Source organism: Emys orbicularis, chromosome 8, assembly GCF_028017835.1.
Source record: "Emys orbicularis isolate rEmyOrb1 chromosome 8, rEmyOrb1.hap1, whole genome shotgun sequence".
Classification (NCBI taxonomy): domain Eukaryota; kingdom Metazoa; phylum Chordata; order Testudines; family Emydidae; genus Emys; species Emys orbicularis.
In genome coordinates, this window is record NC_088690.1 from 99539838 (window position 1) to 99560825 (window position 20988).

Genomic DNA, 20988 nt, shown 5'->3' on the forward strand with positions numbered 1-20988 from the left:
CCCAGTTGGCTAGTTTGGAATAAGTTTAGTATTGGGGCCGGGTGGCTGCCTCAGGCTAAATTTGTGGCTGGAAATGAATACTCTAGGTTCATTTGAAAAGCATTTTCTCTTTGGAAAAACCTTTTGTGAGGGAAAAAATTTCAAGCGGCTCTACTGTTGACTTCACTGGGTTTGGATTGGACCCTAAGCACCTTTCACTAGAGAAGAGACTATTTATGAGGTGTGCACAATGCAATCCAGCAGTTCCTTGTTAGCACTGCCCCTTTCATTCTTCCACCTGTTTAGAGCTGGACTTGGATTGGTCAATCTGTCATGTTCGTTTACTCCGTTCTAAAGTAAAGAACAGAATTACAGCTGGGGCTGGTATTAGTTTTGTGGTGTTAAAAAAATTGTGATGGACATTAAGGGTCCATACCTTCAATCCTTACTCAGGCAAAACTACCAGTGGTTTTGCCTATGTGTACAACAGGACTGTGCCCTGAAATCATTAACTCCGCCTTTGTGGTTTGCATAGGGACATCTCTAAATCTTGTAATTATAAAAGACAAGTTACTGTTATCTGTGAATTGCCTCCTCTCTCTATTTCAGAGGAGACTTGTGATGTATTTGAGGATAAGGGATAACTTTCATTCTTTTATGAGAGTGGCCTTTTACAGCAGAGCCTAGTGGTCAAAACCCACAGCCCTTTATTAGTTATATCCCCTAATCCTTTTCTCTTCCTTTTTCTCTTCCTACCTTATTTTGTTCTTGTATGATTCCTGAGCACTCAGTCCTACAAATCAGACTAAGAGCTATTACTCTGATGTAATTTCTAGTAGCAGAACTCCCTTTTATTCACCTCCTGTCCTTGTTTCCAAGACAATCTCCCCACAAGGAAAACATGTCCTGACTGCACTGAAACCCCCTATTTCCCTGATACTACCATTTAAAGTGCTCCGCATACTGTCACTAGCCATGCTAGGAATCAAAGGGCTTTGTTTGTTCTACAGCTGTTTCATTCATGTTGGGGGGAGGGGAGCGTGTTCTCATAGAGTAAAAAGGAGACAGGTCTTGCAAACACTTATACATGTAAATTTCTTTTAGAGGTCTACCCTATTGAACTTGATACACTGTAGGACTGGACCCTAAAACAGCAGTTGCAGAATTACAGAATAGGATTCATGTGCTGACACAAGTCATCTTCATGGTCTTGGTGACACTGTGTCTAATTTTAAACTCCATAGCACGTCAACCTACAGTAAATGTTCCTTAGGAAACAAAACAATAACCAGAAAAGACAAATCACAATAGGTGGCCATGGCACAGTCATGAGTTATCTTCTGATCAAGTGGAAGATGACGTGTGTCATCCATGCAGAGCCAGCTGTTTGTAGCCTGATTAAATTCTAATATTAAGTCAAATGTATTTAAATGGTAATTAGCAAGGCTTACCCATTGCATATGAGTGGATTCCTCCACTATGTCACCTTTGGAGACTTGTTGGGGTTTCTGTAACTGAAAAATGCACCACGGCAGCACCAGTTGGGAGCATTTTGAAAGCTGTTGAATTAGGTCTGGTTTTACTACGAATGACTGTGGTACTGCTGGGTGCACTCACTGCCAATTATTCAAAAGAGGCTTGTAATTCTGGGTGTGTTACTTTTTGGTGGCCCAACTTGACACACACAGGGCTTGATATTCATAGCTGCTGAGCACTCACCGATCTTACTGACTTCAATTGCAGATAGCAGCACTTAGCAGTGACAGGTAGGCCCAAGATGTCTCAAACTGGGCTTCCAAAAACTAAGGCACCCGAACATTTAAACATATGAACTACATTGTCAGATTAAGGCTAGATGCATAATAGACAGAAACCTGACTTCCAAATATTTTACACGTAAAAATGCTGAGTTTCATTTCCTACAGTCTTATTATTGTTACTTGCATGTATTTGGTGCTTGTGAGTATTCGTGAAAATGCCTGTACATTCCAAAATGTCCCTAATTTTTAGAACGAATGAGCATTCAGCCAGAAATTAGAACAATATTTGTTATTGTTGTTGTTAATAAAAAGTTTATCATCCAGTTAGGGACCAGAAAAAATGCCATGTGACTTAGGGGACCCAACACATGACATGAATAACAAATAGAAAATAGCTGTTTTCAAACAACTCATCATCTATATATTATTAATCCCAAATGTGAGACACTCATGAATAACAAATACAGATGAAGAAAATCAGGATCTGTTAGCAAATGATTTCCTAACCCCTAAAGGGGCCAAATGCTTAAATATTATCTTAAACAAGTAGTTCAAACAGCTGTCATGCAGAAGCTTGAGGGCTGTGGTTTTCTTTCATTAGGGAATATAGCATATTATTGCATATTATAAGTAGGCAAGGATCTTGCATACTAGTCACACTAAAGCACACTCCTTTAACGCACCTAAACCTAGGGGAAAAGAAGGAAACTAGACCAAATGGACAAACGTACTAGGGGAAGAATTACATGATGTGTTTTTGCAAGCTCCAGGAAAAAAATGAAATGACAGGGTTGAGACATGATTGGTTCAATAAAGAAGTGATCACAAAGGCTAATGATGCTAACCTGTGACTCTCTGATTTTCCTGTTTTCTTTGTGTATTTCTAGCCTCCTCGACCAGAAGATCTGTCGATTGTCTGTTTTACTAGTGGCACTACAGGTAACAGAACAGGCATTTTAATCTTAATGCATTACATTAGACTACCAAAATCACTCTGAATAACGGCTCACCGTGTATAAACACAATCTAGCACTGTCCTATATAGAACAATTATGTTTGTTTTATGTTTATTAAATACACTTGTGTGTGAGAGAGAGATACATACACACATATATAAAGTTATAATCAAATTAAAAACTTAGACTACACTGGTATAAAAATACAAATAATAATTTTTCTGCAACTCCTGAAATAATATATTTTGGCAATATGATTTTGCAAGTGTATGAAAATGTTCTGTGTGTGTATCTCTTTTCCTCATTCTTCTGTGTATCTGTTTTCACGTTGGAGTCTGTTTTTGAAGTTTTTTTGTTGAAGAATTACCACTTTTAGATCTGTTAATCTCCCTGGTCACTCAATAGCAGACCTAAAAGTGGCAATAACAGACCTAAAAGTGGCCTCTCCATGCTCAGAGAGGCTCTCAAAGGTCTCTTATGGGGAAGAATTTGTCCAAAAATTGGCTGCACTTTTGGTTTGTTTGGGATTTTAAAATGTATAGAAAATCTAGGGACAGTGTTTCCTTTAAAGTTTCATTCTTCTTTACTACTTTCAGCATGTTCTATTTTTCTAAATAGCCCTTTATTCTGGACAGATAAGGAAAAGAAAACTTGTGGAAAACTCACATAGCCCTTGGGCTAGAGTCAGGCTTTGGGCTATGCTTAGGAGTATGCCTGAAAAACCACAGCTAGGAGGTGAAGTTCACGGCCCATCTTCTGGCTCCCCCTAAACCTAAGATTTCAAACTCTGCAGTCAGAGCTCTTCCAGGGGCATGGTCCTTGTGTTTTAGTACCTACCATCTTATCACCTATGTATCCTCCTCTACTGGAATAAGTCTAGTTTCTTTGCCTGGTTAATCTGCATGAGGGCTTTTGTGGAGGTTGTAGTGACACTCCTGGGCTTTTGCAGCTTTAAGGTGCACCACCCTATGGGGCGGAAAGTGCCTGGCCTGGATTGGGCCCCATATTCATTTATTTTGAATTACCAGACTTAGAATTATTTTGAAATGGAGCCAGTGTCAGTAGGTTAAAGCTTTGGAAGTATCTATTATGACTTGAATTCTATAATGAAAATTTGGGTTTAATAACTTGCAAATTTATATTTATTTTTGGCTGTTTATTAGTAAACTCAGGAGTGGATTTTAATTTTTGTATGTGATTCATAGGATCAGACATACAAAATGCCTTCACAGAGGGAAGACAGAGGTTGACTCTGAGATGTTTGGACTCACCTTCATTTTTTTTTAACTGATTGTCAACACAACTCCTAAATGAGCATGAGGCAATGGTGGTTGCTAAGAGTGGAAATGTACATGAAACATTGTTATGCATCTGTGTGTACTGACTGCTCTGAAAAAACATCCTTCAGTTTTTCAAGTACAGACCAGTGACAGGTTTCCTTGGAAGATTAACCTCCAGCAGAGCCAATTGGATGTTGATGAAGGCTTTCCATGGTTCAGCAGAATTCACCAGGTTTCAGAGTAGCAGCCGTGTTAGTCTGTATCCGCAAAAAGAACAGGAGTACTTGTGGCACCTTTGAGCATAAGCTTTCGTGGGCCCACTTCATCGGATGCATAGAATAGTAAGAATATATATATATATATATATATATACGAGAACATGAAAAGGTGGAAGTTGCCATATCAACTCTAAGAGGCTAATTAATTAAGATGAGCTTAATAATAATAATTAAGATGAGCTGCTGATAATAGCTCATCTTAATTAATTAGCCTCTTAGAGTTGGTATGACAACTTCCACCTTTTCATGTTCTCTGTATGTATATATATATATCTTCTTTCTATATGTTCCATTCTATGCATCCGATGAAGTGGGCTGTAGCCCACGAAAGCTTATGCTCAAATAAATGTGTTAGTCTCTAAGGTGCCACAAGTACTACTGTTCTTTTTGCAGAATTCACCAGTAACTCATGGATGCTAACTTTGTATAAGCAGCCATTTACAGGCTCAGAAATGACACTGGATGGCATTCATTCAGTGACGCATTCAGTGACATTGAAAAGTTTCCTTTCTTACATATGAGAAGTGTCAGACAAGCTCCTCACTGAAGTGACACCTGAAGACTGTCATGCTCTGGTTATTGATTAACTGCCTGGAATCACTTACCATTGTTGATACTCCTCCATTATGCATCTGTTTCAATGTGCTTGTGCTATCTTGAGGATATTTTGTGCTGTTATCTCTGTGAAGCAAATTCAAGTAGAGGATACTTTAATGATTTAAAAGAAAGGGAAAAACAAGCTATATCACTAATATGCTGCTGTTCCATCCAGGATGGGCTCTGGGGAAGGACTTGTAGCAAAGTGAACTCTGTTTGCCTAGACAGTCTGTCAAATAGTTCCATGTACTAAAAAAGGGTCACACATGCTGTGATCACCATTGTGGCACATGTAGCTAGATCAACATCAAATCTGCAGCACTGTTTGTTCTGGAATTTTTCTTGATGAGGTTTCTGGTGATGAAGGTTATGAAAACTGGTGCTCTGCTCTGATGTGTTTAGAGTCACAAATACTGTGGGACACTGAATTCATCTGTTATTCACATAGAAAAAGGGAGAGGAAGGAAGGGATATATTTTCAGAATTTCCTACTTGCAATCAAATGGTGATGAGTAAGTGTGGGCCCCTTACTGAATGAGGGAGGCAACCTAGTGACAGAGGATGTGGAAAAAGCTAATGTACTCAACGATTTTTTGCCTCTGTCTTCACGAACAAGGTCAGCTCCCAGACTGCTGCACTGAGCAGCACAGTATGGGGAGAAGGTGACCAGCCCTCTGTGGAGAAAGAAGTGGTTCGGGACTATTTAGAAAAACTGGATGAGCACAAGTCCATGGGGCCGGATGTGCTGCATCCGAGGGTGCTAAAGGAGTTGGCAGATGTGATTGCAGAGCCATTGGCCATTATCTTTGAAAACTCATGGCGATTGGGGGAGGTCCCGGATGACTGGAAAAAGGCTAATGTAGTGCCCATCTTTAAAAAAGGGAAGAAGGAGGATCCGGGGAATTACAGGCCAGTCAGCCTCACCTCAGTCCCTGGAAAAATCATGGAGCAGGTCCTCAAGGAATCAATTCTGAAGCACTCAGAGGAGAGGAAAGTGATCAGGAACAGTCAGCATGGATTCACCAAGGGCAAGTCATGCCTGACTAACCTAATTGCCTTCTATGAGGAGATAACTGACTCTCTGGATGAGGGGACAGCAGTGGATGTGTTATTCCTTGACTTTAGCAAAGCTTTTGATACAGTCTCCCACAGTATTCTTGCCAGCAAGTTAAAGAAGTATGGGCTGGATGAATGGACTATAAGGTGGATAGAAAGCTGTCTAGATCGTCGGGCTCAACTGGTAGTGATCAACAGCTCCATGTCTAATTGGCAGCCGGTTTCAAGTGGAGTGCCCCAGGGGTTGGTCCTGGGGCCGGTTTTGTTTAATATCTTCATTAATGATTTGGAGGATGGCGTGGACTGCACTCTCAGCAAGTTTGCAGATGACACTAAACTGGGAGGAGTGGTAGATGTGCTGGAGGGTAGGGATAGGATACAGAGGGACCTAGACAAATTAGAGGATTGGGCCAAAAGAAACCTGATGAAGTTCAACAAGGACAAGTGCAGAGTCCTGCACTTAGGACGGAAGAATCCCATGCACTGTTACAGACTAGGGACCGAATGGCTAGGAAGCAGTTCTGCAGAAAAGGACCTAGGGGTTACAGTGGACGAGAAGCTGGATATGAGTCAACAGTGTGCCCTTGTTGCCAAGAAGGCTAATGGCATTTTGGGCTGTATAAGTAGGGGCATTGCCAGCAGATCGAGGGATGTGATCGTTCCCCTCTATTCGACATTGGTGAGGCCTCATCTGGAGTACTGTGTCCAGTTTTGGGCCCCACACTACAAGAAGGATGTGGAAAAATTGGAAAGAGTCCAGCGGAGGGCAACAAAAATGATTAGGGGACTGGAGCACATGACTTATGAGGAGAGGCTGAGGGAACTGAGATTGTTTAGTCTGCAGAAGAGAAGAATGAGGGGGGATTTGATAGCTGCTTTCAACTACCTGAAAGGGGGTTCCAAAGAGGATGGATCTAGACTGTTCTCAGTGGTACCTGATGACAGAACAAGGAGTAATGGTCTCAAGTTGCAGTTGGGGAAGTTTAGGTTGGATATTAGGAAAAACGTTTTCATTAGGAGGGTGGTGAAGCACTGGAATGGGTTACCTAGGGAGGTGGTGGAATCTCCTTTCTTAGAGGTTTTTAAGGTCAGTTTTGACAAAGCCCTGGCTGGGATGATTTAGTTGGGAATTGGTCCTGCTTTGAGCAGGGGGTTGGACTAGATGACCTCCTGAGGTCCCTTCCAACCCTGATATTCTATGAATCTATGATAATGATGGTTTGAAGAACCCTGGAAGATGTTCTGGATCATCTGAATATTCAATGAAAATCTTCAGAGACTGAATAAATGAATTCAAGTGTTGAAAGAAACTAAGAATCCATCTCGTTTCCCAGGATGTCTGAAGATTTATCGCTGGGTACTGAAAGAAAAACCCTTAATTGATATAGTTGGGGGTATATAATCTAGGATGCATTTCAGTGAGGTAAACAAACTAAGGAAGAATATCCAATCATTGTTTTGAAGAAAAATTCACAGGGGCAGCTTTCTTTTGCTGGTCTGAATGAGAAATGGATGAGTGGACTGGTGCATTCACAAGTTGCTCCTGAAGTCAACTCTGTAGAAGTACTGCTACCCTCTGAATTGTACAGGCTGATTTGAGAATTTTTTTTGGCAAGACACACAATAAAAGATAAGAAATTTCTTGGTCTCCTATGCACATCTATTTTTTAGCTTGGCTCACAGAATTCTCTTTTTGTCAACCTGTGGAACTCCTTGCCTGAGGAGGTTGTGAAAGCTAGGACTGTAACAGGGTTTAAAAGAGAACCTCCATGAATTTATCTAGTTAAGTCCATTAATGGCTATTAGCCAGATGGGTAAGGAATAGTGTCCCTAGCCTCTGTTTGTCAGAGGGTGGAGATGGATGGCAGGAGAGAGATCACTTGATCATTACCTGTTAGGTTCATGCCCTCTGGGGCACCTGGCATTGGCCACTGTCGGTAGACAGGATACTGGATGGACCTTTGGTGTGACCCAGTACGGCCGTTCTTATGTTCTAAAGACATGTTCTAAAATACTCTATATGTTATAAATGTTCTGTTCATTCCAATAAATATGTGCAGTGGCAATGTTTGTGTTCAGGGTTCATTTAATTAGTCTGAAAGTTGGATGAATTTGGTGTTCATGCAATGAAGGGAGAACTAAGAGAACACGCATTGTGCAGTCTTGCCCATGCGGCTCTGCTAACTGAGCTCAACACTCCTGCTGTTCCTGGGCAGTAACTGCTGATAGTGCTGACCTGAGCACGGTCTTTGTGATCTGAAGCAGTATCCACAGAGGGACTGGCATGGTACCTGCAAAGTTTGTGAACTGAAGAGGAATTGAACCTCAGACCCTAAAAGATAGCCTTCTACATTAACCCCCAAGCCACTGTGACCCCTTCCAAATTCCAGGGGCATGATTAGTTTATCCAGGGGGCAAATTCTGCCTGGACGTACAGTTTGGGCAGGCCCATTGACTTCAGTGGGATTCCACAGGGCATGGTTTGATTCATTATGCACCTGTCATATGACAAACAGCTCCATCTACTTTACATTAAAGAAGGAAGGCTTCTTTGAGAGCCAGTTCCACCCAGCTAGTCCTAGGAACTACAATACAGTAGCTCAGTCTGATTTTAAAACTAATCTACTTGCCATTTATGGGGGGGGGGGAAATAGGGCCCACTTCTGCCAATTGTACTCACACTGACTAGCAACTTACTCTGTGACTAGTCCCTTTTAAGAGTGATGAAGAGGGTTGGTGCTGAGGCAAAGGAAGATATGTCAAGTCCTAGTCACTAGCACTGCAAGGTCAGGAGTCCCTTTACTCCTCCTGACCATGGTCCTGAGAACGGATCGATGCTAGGTATTTTCTATTATTTACATGCTCAGAAGTATTTAATGTGCTGTGCTGACTGTGTTCTATTTGCCCATGGGTAAGAGTGCTGCAGTTTTATCAATGGCCTTGTGGCCATGTGTGTCACCCAGTAATCTCTACACTTCGGTGTATTGAGAGGTGTGAACATCAGAAACATTATTCAAGTGGCCATGAAGAAGCCAAAACTCAGAATAAAAAGTCAGTGATGGTAATATCAGTGATCTGGCAAAGAAACCTTCAAGTTAAGTACAATAGTTCTAGAGCTCTTTCTTAGCCAAAATCAAGGTGACTGGTCTCTGTGTCAAATGGTATCTTGAGTAGCTGCAAACAGAGAAGAAAACCTTCAGTTAAAACATGCTATGCTCATTTTACAGTAATACTTTATAAAAAGTTGCACATCATTCTTAAATCCTCTGATTCAATGGCTGATTCACACTATCTGGCCCAGAGAATGGGCAATAAAATCATACTATTGGTCTTCTGTGTGTTTATATTGAAACAGTTAAAACGTCTTTATATATTTTATTGCATAGAAACAACTCATTTGTGAAAATTGCTATTTTAGAATTCAGGAAGGGACATTGAAAATTTTTTTAACATCTCCAGGTCTTAGAAGCCTTTGAAAATTTACTACAGGGTCTTTTATTAATGCTGTGCTGTTTCTTTTTTCTTTTTCTTTTTCTTTTCAGGGAACCCCAAAGGTGCTATGCTGACTCACAGAAATGTGGTTGCTGATTTTTCGGGCTTTCTGAAAGTGACAGAGGTGAATACCCCGATCTAGAGAGTGTTACCGCATACTGTGACTTTTTCAGTTTGAATTTTTGGCTTATTTCAAATCTATCCAAGATGTGGAAATATGCTCAAGGAGATAAGTGAAATCTCACTCTTGGGGCCCAAGTCATTGACATGGGAGCAAGGTTAAGCCCTCAGTGATGAATGACAGTAGGTTTCCCCTACTACAGCACATGCATTTGGGTCCTGCTCCTGCAAGATACTGAGTCCTTTTGGGGAGCACCCTCAACTCTCATTAAGTCAATGAGTTGATCTTGCAGTACTGGGTCCCTGGTGAAGGCCAAAGAACCCAGTAAAATTATGACTGGTGTTTAGAACTTAAAAAAATGACTACAAGCTTCCCAGTGATGCCCATACAATAAACCAACCCCCTAGAGAAAATTAATTTCCTACATGTCCATTATTCGTTTGATAGCCATCATTCTGCACACAGTGTATATAAAGTATATGATAGCCTATGCAACATATTTAAAATATTACAAAAATCATTTTATTTATATTAAAACACACCTTGTTACAGCCTGTATTTTGAATATGATATATGTGACACTGTGTAACATAATTTTTTTAAAATAGAAAACTGGCCAGTTTTTATATGTGAAGTACATTTAAAACAATGTATAAATATGCATTTAGAGACCATACTTCCTGTATGGGAAACGGCATTGCTGAAGCACAAATTAATCATGTTAATAGACTGCTAATACTTAAGTGATGGAAAAAATCTACTGGTACACAGTGAAAGGACCATTGGCTGAACCATTACAGTTAAAGAAACAGTGTACTGATAACACACCCACCTTATCAAAATAAATCTGATATCTATTCCTGGCCAATGCTGTAAATATTCCTGTTTTCGGGCTTGACTCTGTAAAGGTTCCCTGGTGTAGGTCCCAATCCTGCAAATACTCATGCATGTGATGAGAGTAATCCCATTGAACTTGTTTAAGTGTCTGCAGGATTGGGGCCTCATTAATGATCACCATAAAGTGTCAATGGGACAGTTCACAGTAGTGAAAACTAAGAGCTTGACCCTGCAAGATGCTGAGCACCCTCAACTTCAAGGGAGTTTGAGGCTACGCAGAATTTTGCAGAATCAAGCCCCCAAAGCCTGATCCAATGTCCATTGCAGGAAATAGGATTTTTTCCATTGATTTCAAAGGGTATTGGCTCAAGACCTAAGACTGCCATTAATAGAGTTGCCAACTTTCTAATCGCACAAAACCAAACACCGTTGCCATGCCCCTGCCTCGCCCCTTCTCTGAGGCCCCACCCCCACTCACTCCATCCCCCCCTCCCTCTGTCGCTCGCTTTCCCCCACCCTCACTCTCTTGCTCATTTTTACCAGGCTGGGGTAGGGGATTGGGGTGCAGGAGGGGGCAAGGGCTCCGGCTGGGGGTGCAGACTTTGGGGTGGGGCTAGAAATGAGGGGTTCAGGGTGTGGGAGGGGGCTCCAGGCTGGGGCAGGGGGTTGGGGTGCAGGCTCTGGGGTGAGGCTGGGGATGAGGGGTTTGGGATGCAGGAGGGGGCTCTGGGCTGAGGGGTATAGCTGAGGAGTTCGGAGTGTGGGAAGGGGCTCCGGGCTGAGGCAGGGGGTTGGGATGTGGGAGGGGGTACGGGCTCTGTGCTGGGGGTGCGGGTTCTGGGGTGGGGTCAGAAACGAGGAGTTCAAGTTGCAGGAGGGGGAGCAGCCTCCGGGAGGGAGTTTGGGTGCGGGAGGGGGCTCAGGGCTGGGGCAGGGATGTGGGAGGGGGTGCGGGCTCCAGGATGGAGTTTGGGTGCTGGGAGGGGCTCAAGGCTGGGGCAGGGTTGTAGGAGGGTATGCGGGGTGCGAGCTCTGGGAGGGAGCTCTAGGCTGGAGCAGGGGGTTGGAATGCAGAAGGGGGTGCGGGCTCCGGGCGGCGCTTAGTTTGGGGGGCTCCACAAAAGTGGCAACATCTTCCTCAGCACCTAGAGTTAGGCGCTGCCTTCACGTGCAGGCACCGCCCCCCGCAGCTCCCATTGGCTGCGGTTTAAAAATGAACTGAATTTTTTTTTTCCAAAAAATATTTGTCCAATTGCTGGTTTTGGGGAGAAAAAACAAAGATTTTCATTTTTTGGAAAAAATAGAAAAATATTGCATCAAAGGCACAATATTTCCTTTTTAGCAAAACTGGAAAAATATGACTTTTTCTCTCCAGTGGTGAGACTGGTTTTTTGCAGTTGTACCTATGGATAAGGAGGCCAGTTTGAAGAGACACTTGCAGGTAGACTGGCAGAGCTCAGTACCTTAGTCTCCTGTACACGAGAATATTCAGACTGCCATATAAAACTACAGGTGAAACAAGACACTGAAAACACTACATTCTTATCTCATCTGACCTCAGGAGATGACAGGAAAACATGCCCAAAAGAGAGTCAATCTCAATATTCCTTTCCATGGGAAAGCAACTCAGGGGCTTCTATTATACTCCATTATTTTGACAGATACAGCAGAGTAATGGGAGTGCAAAGTGGATGTGAAATGATACCATTCTGATTGAGCAGGGTTTTAAACCCCCTTTGCACTGGTGTACAAGGTGCAGCGTAATGGATATAATCAAGCCATCAGTTTCTGTAATCACTATAATATGGCTATCCCTACACCTTGGGAAACTCTTTTATGTAGAGAAGTTACTTTTTTTGTTTTTTAGCTTTCCTTCTGATGGATGGAATATGTAAGGCTAAGGGCCTTTGTTAAATTCCAGCCCAATAAGACAAAATAAGAAATCTTAGCAAACCAGTTTTTTCTTCTTTTTATAATTTATTCAGCCTCTTTCTTCCCCCACATCTGTCTCTGGAGCACCAATAATGTAGATTCTTAAAATTGGAAGAAACACTAACCAAAAAGAATTAATATTTTGCAGCTCAATAATCCAACATATTATTCTGACTAAAATCAATAATTAACCTCCACAAAAAATCCTGCATCTTTCAATCTAATGGTCTGAATCTGCACTCGGATCTGCACAGGTGACTCTTGTGCCTCTGCAGAGCTTCACTGACTTCCGTGGGGATGCACATGGGCTAAAGGGGCCATTTGTTTGAATCCAGTTGCAGGATCAGGGTTGTAATTAGGAGGAAAGTACCCATCTCTGTGCAGGATTAAACTTTTGATACAAATTTTCTGCTTAATAAACCCAAATCTTCAAACCTAGACATCATGGCTAGGTGCCAGACTGTTAGCTGTGTTAAGCTCACTCCACACTGGCAGAGTGGCACAAAGCAACTTTAAAGCTGCCCTAATGGGACATCTTGAAGATCCAACCAAGATGGAGGAATGCTGGGCTAGTGTAAAGCTGGGGTGGCCAGCTTTATGCAATCCCCCTGCTAACCCTTGGTTCAGGGGCATGTCAGGGTCGGCTGGATGAAGAAAGAGGTATTCCAGGAGCAAAAGAAAGTTGGAGATAGAACAGAATGTATTCCACCAATCCCCAGCCAGGAGAGCAGCCATGGGGCACCATTCGAACTTACGTTGGGGGCCATTTTGGCCCCTGGCCAGTCCCAGTATTGACAGAGCTCCTCCCTACCTCAGCTGCACTGAGGCTGAGTGCAAGTGTGAGTGTGTACTCAGTGCAGCTGAACACCGTGCCGTAATAGTCAAATCCTGAATCTCGGCGCTGGAAATGCCCAGACACCCATTTTGAGGCAAATGCCAATTTGAGTGTGCAAATCTTTATTTGGTCACCTCACTTTAAAAGCCTATGTAGGAAAATTTGGTTCCTCGGTGTCAGCACCTGTTTGCCGTATGAGCTGCAGAGTTTCTTGATAAATACACTCTTGCAGCGGGGAGAGTTCTCCATTGCTCTCTATGTACATCCTTGCGCTCTTTCCTACTCCTGCTAACTTAGCTTCATTGATGTTGTGGCCTAACGCTTCGCTTCGTATGCTGCTCTCTCTCTCTCTTTCTTGATAATCTTTACCCTTTTGCTCCTCTGGTGCCATTTTTCTTTTTATTGTTTTATGACTCTCTTGTTGTCTTCCTGTCAGTGTTTCTTTCCTTTCTGTCTCCCATGCCCTTCACCTGCAGAAAGTGATCTTTCCGAGACAGGACGATGTGCTCATCTCCTTCCTGCCTCTGGCTCACATGTTTGAAAGAGTTATACAGGTAAGAAACCTGTCTGAACTGACTAGGCCTTGTGGGGCTCCTTGTGTTTTCTTCCAGAGTCAGTGGGCTCCTACTTGTGAGGATGTACACATTTCCTATTTGCCTTTAGCACACATGTTTGAGAGAATGGTACAGGTAAGGTCATGGTATCAGTGGAAGTCCTGTTTCCACACTAAAAAATAACTAAGTAAAATGGTAAACATGGCAAAATACTCCACAATATACTGTAGAGCTAAAACAGATTGTACTCCAAAAGTGTCATGGGTGCAGCTCCAGGGTGCAGATTCTGATCTCATTTGCACAGGTAAATCTGAGGGAACTCCAATAGAGTCTCTGGAGTGTAACTGAGATCAGAAAATGGCACATGTGCAGAAATAATTATCTTTTGGGGGCAAAAGATATCTATTATTTTGGGGGGGGGGCAGCTTTTCAAAGTATTATAGGACCAGCAATCATGGTGGTTTAAAATAATATTGCATGTATTCTTTATCAACCCACACTTTTTATGGTGTCAATAAATCAGATTTGCAGAAACTGAAAAGCAGGAAAAAAACCCACAGTGGTGACACATGCAGTCTTCCTGGCAGATCAGTGTATAAAGCACAATAAGTGGAAGCCATCGTCTCTTGGAAATAATGACAAGTAGAAGTACTGACTCATGCCAGCCCATATAAGTGACTTCACTTTCTTTCCAAATAAGGCAGATGAAAACTGCCGGTCTGAAAATCCATGAACTAGAGATTGGCCAGAACTGTGAAGTTTGGATCTGGATTCAGTTCTGACTCAAATTTCCCAAAATTTAGTGGGGACTCGGAGTCTGTGGTCAGATTTGGGCTGACGCCATGTTTTTTTTTTTTTATCAGAATCTGAACCCAAGCTTTCCCAAAGTGTGTTGTTGTTTTTTTGGTGGGATTTTAGATTTGGAGTTCTGCTTTGGGCCTAACTCTAATAACACCTATACCAGACTTAAATTACTTTTCGCCATGTTAAGAAACCTGCAGGCTCCTGGGATTACTCTTTAAACCTCAGTATCTCCACTACTTAATTTTTTAAAGTGCTCTCTGTGCATATACAGTGACTATTTTTTTCCATATGGATCTTTAATTATTTAGCCAGGAACCTGCTGCACATGTGAAGTACAGTATGTGGATTTGACAGGGTGATATTTCTTAAACCCACAAGCTTCTATTGATTAAATTCCTATGATTTTATAGTCAGTACCTGGAGAGTAAGTATTAACCATGTTGTTGTAGCCGTGCTCGTCTCAGGATGTTCGAGAGACAAGGTGGGTGAGGTAATATCTTTGATTGAACCAAGTTATGCTGATGAGAGACAAGCTTACGCAGAGCTCTTAAATGTGGTGTAGCTGCATAAATCCCATTAACTCAGTAGGAGTTATATGGCTACTCCCTCATGGCTTTGGAAATGTAAGATTTAAGATGGGGGAAGATTTTTCACAGGTACATAAGAGAGTTAGGTGGTCAACTGCCCATGACTTCCAATGGGAGTTGAGTGCCTGTTCCTTACTGTCCTTTGTGTCCTGAAAATTTCCCCTCCATGCCAACAAAAATTGAGCAATTTCAGAGATAAATAAAACTGGTCACTCACTGATACCTAAATACTGCAGGGCTCTGATATTAGATATTGCATTTTTTGCAATGCCTAAAATGTACGGGGGGAGTTAAGAATTAACTCTCCACACTTGACTCAGAATATCCTTTATTGCTAGCCAGTAATTTCATTTTAAATATGCTCTAAGGCTTTTCACAAAGGAATGCTTCTTTTCACCAAAATAAGAGTGTGCAAATAACCGTGTATAAGGTATGTGACACAGACTGGGAGCTCAGATTATTTTTCCCTCTTTGCTCACTACCTGAAACTCCCTTTCCCCCCCCCCCCCCCCCCAATGGCTCCACATTGCACCCAGACAAGGAATCTTTTGTAGGCCAGAAGGCTCAAAACTGGCTTAATGCTTGTGTCCCAGGGCTGAGTAGATACCTTCACAGTGCTCCCAGCCTCAGCAACAGTGGAATGCATGTCCATGTGCTGGGAATCACACTTGGATCTCCCATTTGTCATTGGGTTAACAACAGGTACATCCTCTCCTCAAAGGAAATGCATATTGGGTTATAGGATGTTCTAACAGCTGCATGAAGATAGTCTCAGACAGAGGTGAAAACAGCTGGTATGCTGTACCGGACTAGACCGGCTTCCCCAGGCTGGCGATTTAAAGGGCCTGGGGCTCCTGGAAGCGGCCCTTTAAATCACCCGCTGCTGGAGCCCTGGGGTAGCGGCAGTGGGGCTCTGATGGTGATTTAAAGGGCCAGGGGCTCCTGGCCACCGCTATCGCAGCGGAGCCCCGGGCCCTTTAAATCTCCGCCAGAGCCCCGAGCCCGGGGTAGCGACAGCAGCCGGGAGCCCCTGGGGCTCCGTCGGCGATTTAAAGGGCCCAGGGCTCTGCTGCGGTAGTGGCACCTAGAGCCCCGGGACCTTTAAATCGCCCCCTAGCCCCAGGGCTCCCAGCCGCCTCTGCAGCTGGTAGCTCCAGGGGTGATTTAAAGGGCCTGGGGCTCCCAGCCGCCGCTACCGCAGCCAGAGCCCCGGACCCCTTAAATCTTGATTTAAAGTGCCTGGAGATTTGAAGGCCTCGCCTCTTCCGATTTAGACCATGCCTCTTCCGGTTGAGGCCCCACCCCCTGCTCAGGACTCCAGCGTACCGGTAAGTCCTTTAAGTTACTTTCACCCCTTGTCTCAGAAGACATAAAAAGACATGAAGAAACCTCTGTTAACCACAAAAGGGCTAGCATAGAGATTTCATGAGGAATTATACACAAAAGCCTAAATTTTTCCTAGTCCCCACAATCAAAGGTGAGTCTAAAGAAAATGGTGTCCAACAGAACATGGAATCCCAGGCTGGTCAACCTAACATTCACCTCAGTCTTGCCAGAATCCAGTGTAACCCCACAGCCATGCAAAGAGCTATCTCTGAAGTATGCTCCACTGCAAGACAGTTTGCCCCCAGTCTGATACAGTAGTCCTGGAGTGACCATGTAAGAGAACTGTGCAATCTGATTACACGACAACAGATTTAATTGTGGAGTCAGAAAAGTTGCATAATGAGTCATATGGTAAAAATAAAAAAGCGGAACTTAGGGTGGGAATTTCAAAAGTGGCTTAAGAGCACAAGCCCCATTGAGTTCAGTGGGACTTTGTGTTCCTAGGTTATTCAAGTGCTTTTGAAAATTGCACCTTTCAGCTTTGATTCCTTTTTCTCCCACAAATTGTACTAAATTTTGTTTTCTAAACATGAATGCCAAGTAAAGGATCTATGATCAAAGTCCATACAAAATCGGTGTGTTTCTACCCAATTTATTAAGTGGTTTAGTTGTTTTTTAAAAAACCCATTAGCCACAATGGTAAATAAAATTTCAGGAATGCGTCTTTAAAACAGGGATGGGGGTGCTTTGCCACAGTGATTAAATGCAAGGAAATAAGTATTCTGTTTCCCCCCCACCCATCACAGTCTGTCGTATATTGCCATGGGGGGCGAATTGGATTCTTTCAAGGAGATATCCGTCTCTTATCAGATGATATGAAAGCACTGCGTCCAACCATTTTCCCTGTTGTACCACGATTATTAAATAGAATGTATGATAAGGTAAGTTTCATTTATTCTGTTTGTAGTAATAAAGTCAATAATTGTCTAGTAGTTAACTTAGAGACTTCCCTTAGGTTTGGCCTGTTTCACTAACTTTCTCGTACACTTTTTGCCTCACTGCAAATACATTAGACCAGATCCTTAGCTGGTGTAAATCTGAATAGCCTTTCTGAAGTCAATGGAGTTATATCAGCTTATACCAATTGAGGACCCTGGCCCATTGTGTGTTAAAGTGAATATCTGTGCATGTAGGTCCTGTTCCTGCTTCCACTACAGTCAGTAGTGACATTCCCAGTGATTTCACTGGTACAGGATCTGAGCCCAAGAGAAGCATGAATCAAACTTGGATGTGCTAATGCTTTCTCTGCTTTTGAGCCAGTGCTGGAGCTTGGTCCTCACTCACTGCTGGCAGTGACAGGAGAGATATGCTGAGCAGTCTTAAAAGGGCTTAAATATTGAAAGCTCAAGGCTGACTTAGTGGTTAAAAATCCTTCATACTAAGAGAAGGTCATGTGAGAACTCCATGGAAAATATTTAAGAGGATAGCATATTTAGTAGCCATGTTCAGTATGTGTAGAGTATTTATCCTAAAAGTAAGAGAGGGATCTAAAGGCACAAACTACTGATGTAAACTTTCTGCAAGTTCAGGTCTGTTTGGATCTGGTTCCTCATTATTGAGACGGATACTAGGGGGTACTGATATGGAGAGCCGGTTCGGGTTGCTCTCTTTTAAAACATAGATAAAGATGGCCATCATCACTTCAACAAATAGCAATATTTGTGCTAGCTGCCAAATATTCTCATTCAAGTTGCTCAACCTTAGAACTTCATCATAGTTTCACCTAATGGTGCATATAATAGAAATCATACAAGAAACACTGATCATATAAATGTAGTCAATGCCTCTATTCTCTTGACTTCTCCCCTCTTTTGTCTAAGGGAAAAGTAAGTATATTTCAGAATAGATTGCAACAAAACATAATTTGTACACCTACAACTGTAGCGTAGTAGTCTTAATTATACTGCTAACATAACAGTAACTTCATTGACCTCATTAGAGTGGTGTCTGCTTTGCCCAGTGATAAATCTGATCCTAAGCTTTCGTGGGTAAAAAAACCTCACTTCTTCAGATGCATGGAGTGAAATTTTCACTCCATGCATCTGAAGAAGTGAGGTTTTTTTACCCACGAAAGTTTATGCCCAAATAAATCTGTTAGTCTTTAGGGTGCCACCGGACTCCTTGTTGTTTTTGTGGATACAGATTAACACGGCTACCCCCTGAAATCTGATCCTGTGACTGTTATCATAAGGATATTAATACACTCTGTTTTCTTTCTTAGCTGTATAATCTTTCATGTCATCCTGCATTCTCTTAGATCTTTAGCCAAGCAGATACTCCATTGAAACGTTGGCTTCTGGAATTTGCTGCAAAGCGTAAAAAGGCTGAAGTTCAAAGTGGAATCATTAGAAATGACAGTTTGTGGGATAAACTATTTTTTAATAAAATCCAGGTAAGAACTTGGGGAAAGTGACTGTATAGCTGTTGCTCAAGAAATAATCAGTGAAGTCAGCTTGGCTGATTTAGAAACAGTGGAATTGAAAAAAGGAACCTAGAGAGGAGAGAGCACCGTTTTTATTTCTCTTTTAATAGAGACATTTGTTTAATCTGCTTATTTTTGCTATTTACTTTGGGTACTTGGGTGCAATCCATCCCTGTGCTGAGGGTCAGCACAAGGTATAGGCATCACTGAAGTATTGCTTAAGCACTGTTTTACGGACTTAAGGGGTGCATAACATGAAATCCAAGATGGTGAAGAGGCAGCAGAACACTTTGCTGTTTCATGTAAAATCTCAGGAATCTGAGCAAATTTCTATGTATTATTAGGTATCAGGCATAAGGGCCAAACTCTCTGCTCCACAGGAGTTAAGCCAACAGAGAATTTCACCCAGAAATTTAGCTTTATATTGAAATTCAATACATACTTCATATATCTAAATGTCCTAGGTGGGCCACTATAGAACAATGAATAAAATACTGGGCATGAAAGAAGGAATGGCACAAAAATAGTAGCTAAACTCACACACAAATGGGTTTAACAAACTTATTTTCTTTGGGGCTTCCTGCCTCCTTAATCATCCAGCCTCTCTCAGGTTTACAGGGTCTTGCTCCTGTGAATTCGGTCTATTAATCAAATAAAATTGTGTTTTTTCCACTGAACCCCAGCAGTAAGTACTATATGTATTTGTAGCAATACTCCTCTGGCTCCCCACCAGCCACGCTGAAATAAAAAAAAGATGGAGGGGAAGATAAAAAGAGAAGGGGGTGGGGGAAGTATTTTTGCTGGAGACATTTAGGCCTGTTCTAAAGTCCACTGAAAGGTTCCCATTGATTTCAGTAGCTTTTGGATTAGGGCCTTAGTCAGTACATATCCCAAACCATTTTCCCCCCTAGGAAAAAGCATACAAGGCCATAAAGGAAAGCCTGTGCATTTAACATGCAATTGAACAAGAGGGAAAGGAAAACAGAATATTTGAGGGCCTGTTGGGTGCAATCTGAATGGTCCTGCTATTTGCCACAGAGTCCCTCAGTAAAGCATTCCTAGGTCAACTAAATCACTGATATGCTGTATCACTCCAGCAAGCTCTGGTTAATTACTTTTCTTAATTGGATGACTTATCCAGTGGCATGTCACTTTATATTTAGCCAGCGAAACTGATCGCTCCTTTCATTTGTGAACTGCTTACCCTCAGTCTGCAAAGATAAGAGTTCAAATGATGCAGACTAGGCATGTGTCCTTCACAGATGTAAGGCAAATCTGGCTCTGCATTGATTCAGGATCTGTGACCATGACCTTCTAACCTCAAAGTCTAAAAATTACAAGAAATTCTTTGTCTTCCTTCTTTTGACTTACAGCATCGCTGAAAGGTGACAAAGGGGTTGATGTGATATCATCTACAGATACTTGAAGGACATCAACCTTAAAAAGGAGGCAGAATTGTTTGGGGTTGTTCAGGGAGGAATTACCAAAGCAATGGGATGAAAATGAGCAGGAAAAGAATGGAGGCAGGACATTAGGGTGATGATTTTTTATTTTTTTTTGGTCCTAACCATGAAGTCCTATAGAGCCAGATGGATTCGTGCCTGCCTCAGGATGGAAAGATGGACTAGATGACTTCTTGGGTCCCTTCCAGCCCTACATTTCTATGATTCCATGCAGGCACACCCATGCATCTGTGCCAGGCAGTGTTGACTTCGAAGGGGCTCTATTTGGGCAGAAAGGTCTGCCCATGCAGAGTCAGTTGCAGGACTGGAATCTAAGACTGCGTGTAATAATCTAAAGGAAAACTATGGAATTTATATAAAATAAAATAATAATAAAATAATAAATAATTAATGGAGATATCCCATCTCCTAGAACTGGAAGGGACCTTGAAAGGTCATCGAGTCCAGCCCCCTGCCTTCACTAGCAGGACCAAGTACTGATTTTGCCCCAGATCCCCAAGTGGCCCCCTCAAGGATTGAACTCACAACCCTGGGTTTAGCAGGCCAATGCTCAAACCACTGAACTATCCCTCCCCCCTGTATGAACAGGGACTAGCCAAAGCACATGGACTTTTTGTTCTGTTTGTACAATGCCTAGTACAATGGGTTC

At 42.4% G+C, this 20988-nt stretch overlaps 1 protein-coding gene across 6 annotated transcripts in view; it reads left to right on the forward strand.

Annotated features, from left to right (window-relative positions):
- ACSL6 (acyl-CoA synthetase long chain family member 6) overlaps nucleotides 1-20988 on the forward strand; it is a 103542-nt gene that overhangs the window by 69251 nt on the left and 13303 nt on the right. For 3 of the 6 annotated variants that reach the window (XM_065410217.1, XM_065410222.1, XM_065410219.1), the window contains 5 exons: nucleotides 2627-2678; nucleotides 9449-9522; nucleotides 13600-13677; nucleotides 17201-17335; nucleotides 18712-18846. In XM_065410217.1, the coding sequence (XP_065266289.1) occupies nucleotides 2627-2678; nucleotides 9449-9522; nucleotides 13600-13677; nucleotides 17201-17335; nucleotides 18712-18846 (474 nt within the window). Of the gene's footprint in view, nucleotides 1-2626; nucleotides 2679-9448; nucleotides 9523-10713; nucleotides 10715-13599; nucleotides 13678-13734; nucleotides 13813-17200; nucleotides 17336-18711; nucleotides 18847-20988 lie in introns of all 6 variants that reach the window. The other 3 variants (XM_065410218.1, XM_065410220.1, XM_065410221.1) reach the window with 2 other exon arrangements.